The 633-nt window shown below is 69.8% G+C and overlaps 1 protein-coding gene across 1 annotated transcript in view; it reads left to right on the forward strand.

Annotated features, from left to right (window-relative positions):
- The first annotated feature begins 315 nt into the window (after positions 1–315).
- SRA1 (steroid receptor RNA activator 1) overlaps positions 316–633 on the forward strand; it is a 2,110-nt gene continuing 1,792 nt past the window's right edge. The window contains exons 1-2 of the mRNA XM_019505999.1: positions 316–410; positions 494–624. Of these exons, the coding sequence (XP_019361544.1) occupies positions 386–410; positions 494–624 (156 nt within the window). The 5' untranslated portion in view covers positions 316–385. The remainder of the gene's footprint in view (positions 411–493; positions 625–633) is intronic.

The following is a 633-nucleotide window of genomic DNA, read 5'->3' on the forward strand; positions in this document are numbered from 1 at the left end:
CCAGCCTGACCTGAAGCTTGGCCTCTGTGCGCCAGGCTGCCAACTCACAGGCCCCCAGCCCTGATTAAGGAGCTTGGTTTCAGCTGTGATTATGGGTAGACATTAGAGGTGCACTGATGCATGGGTCACATATCAGATGAGCACTGGACCGTCGCGACCGCTCCGCACGGGCCCTCAGGCGCCACCGCTGCCCAGCGCCCCGCCCAGCCCGGCCCCTACAGCAGCGCCCCCAAGGCCCGGCCCAGCCCACCGGGATTCGAACCTACGGGCGCTCATCTGCCTCCCGCTAGCCCCACTCCGGGGCGTAGCCAGACCACGCCCAGTAGGCCGGAAGCGGCAGGGGCGGGACTTGGTGGTAGGCGGAGACCGGAAGTGAGGTGTCGCTATGGCGGAGCTCTACGTGAAGCCGGGTGAGGGTGGGGGGTTTGGGGCTAGGGGCGGGCTGGGGAGACGCTGTGCGCCCCCCGTGACCGCGATGTCTCGTGTTCCGCAGGGAATGCGGCGCGTGGCTGGAACGACCCTCCGCAACTCTCGTACGCGCTGCAGGCCCGGGGCGGCCGCCGGGGCCCGCTCACTCGCAGGGCGCATGCGCCGCCGACCGCTGCCGCCGGCGACCTAGGTAAGCCCCCGGGA

This window comes from Gavialis gangeticus, unplaced genomic scaffold (assembly GCF_001723915.1).
Source record: "Gavialis gangeticus isolate Ggan-Ray unplaced genomic scaffold, GavGan_comp1, whole genome shotgun sequence".
Lineage (NCBI taxonomy): Eukaryota > Metazoa > Chordata > Crocodylia > Gavialidae > Gavialis > Gavialis gangeticus.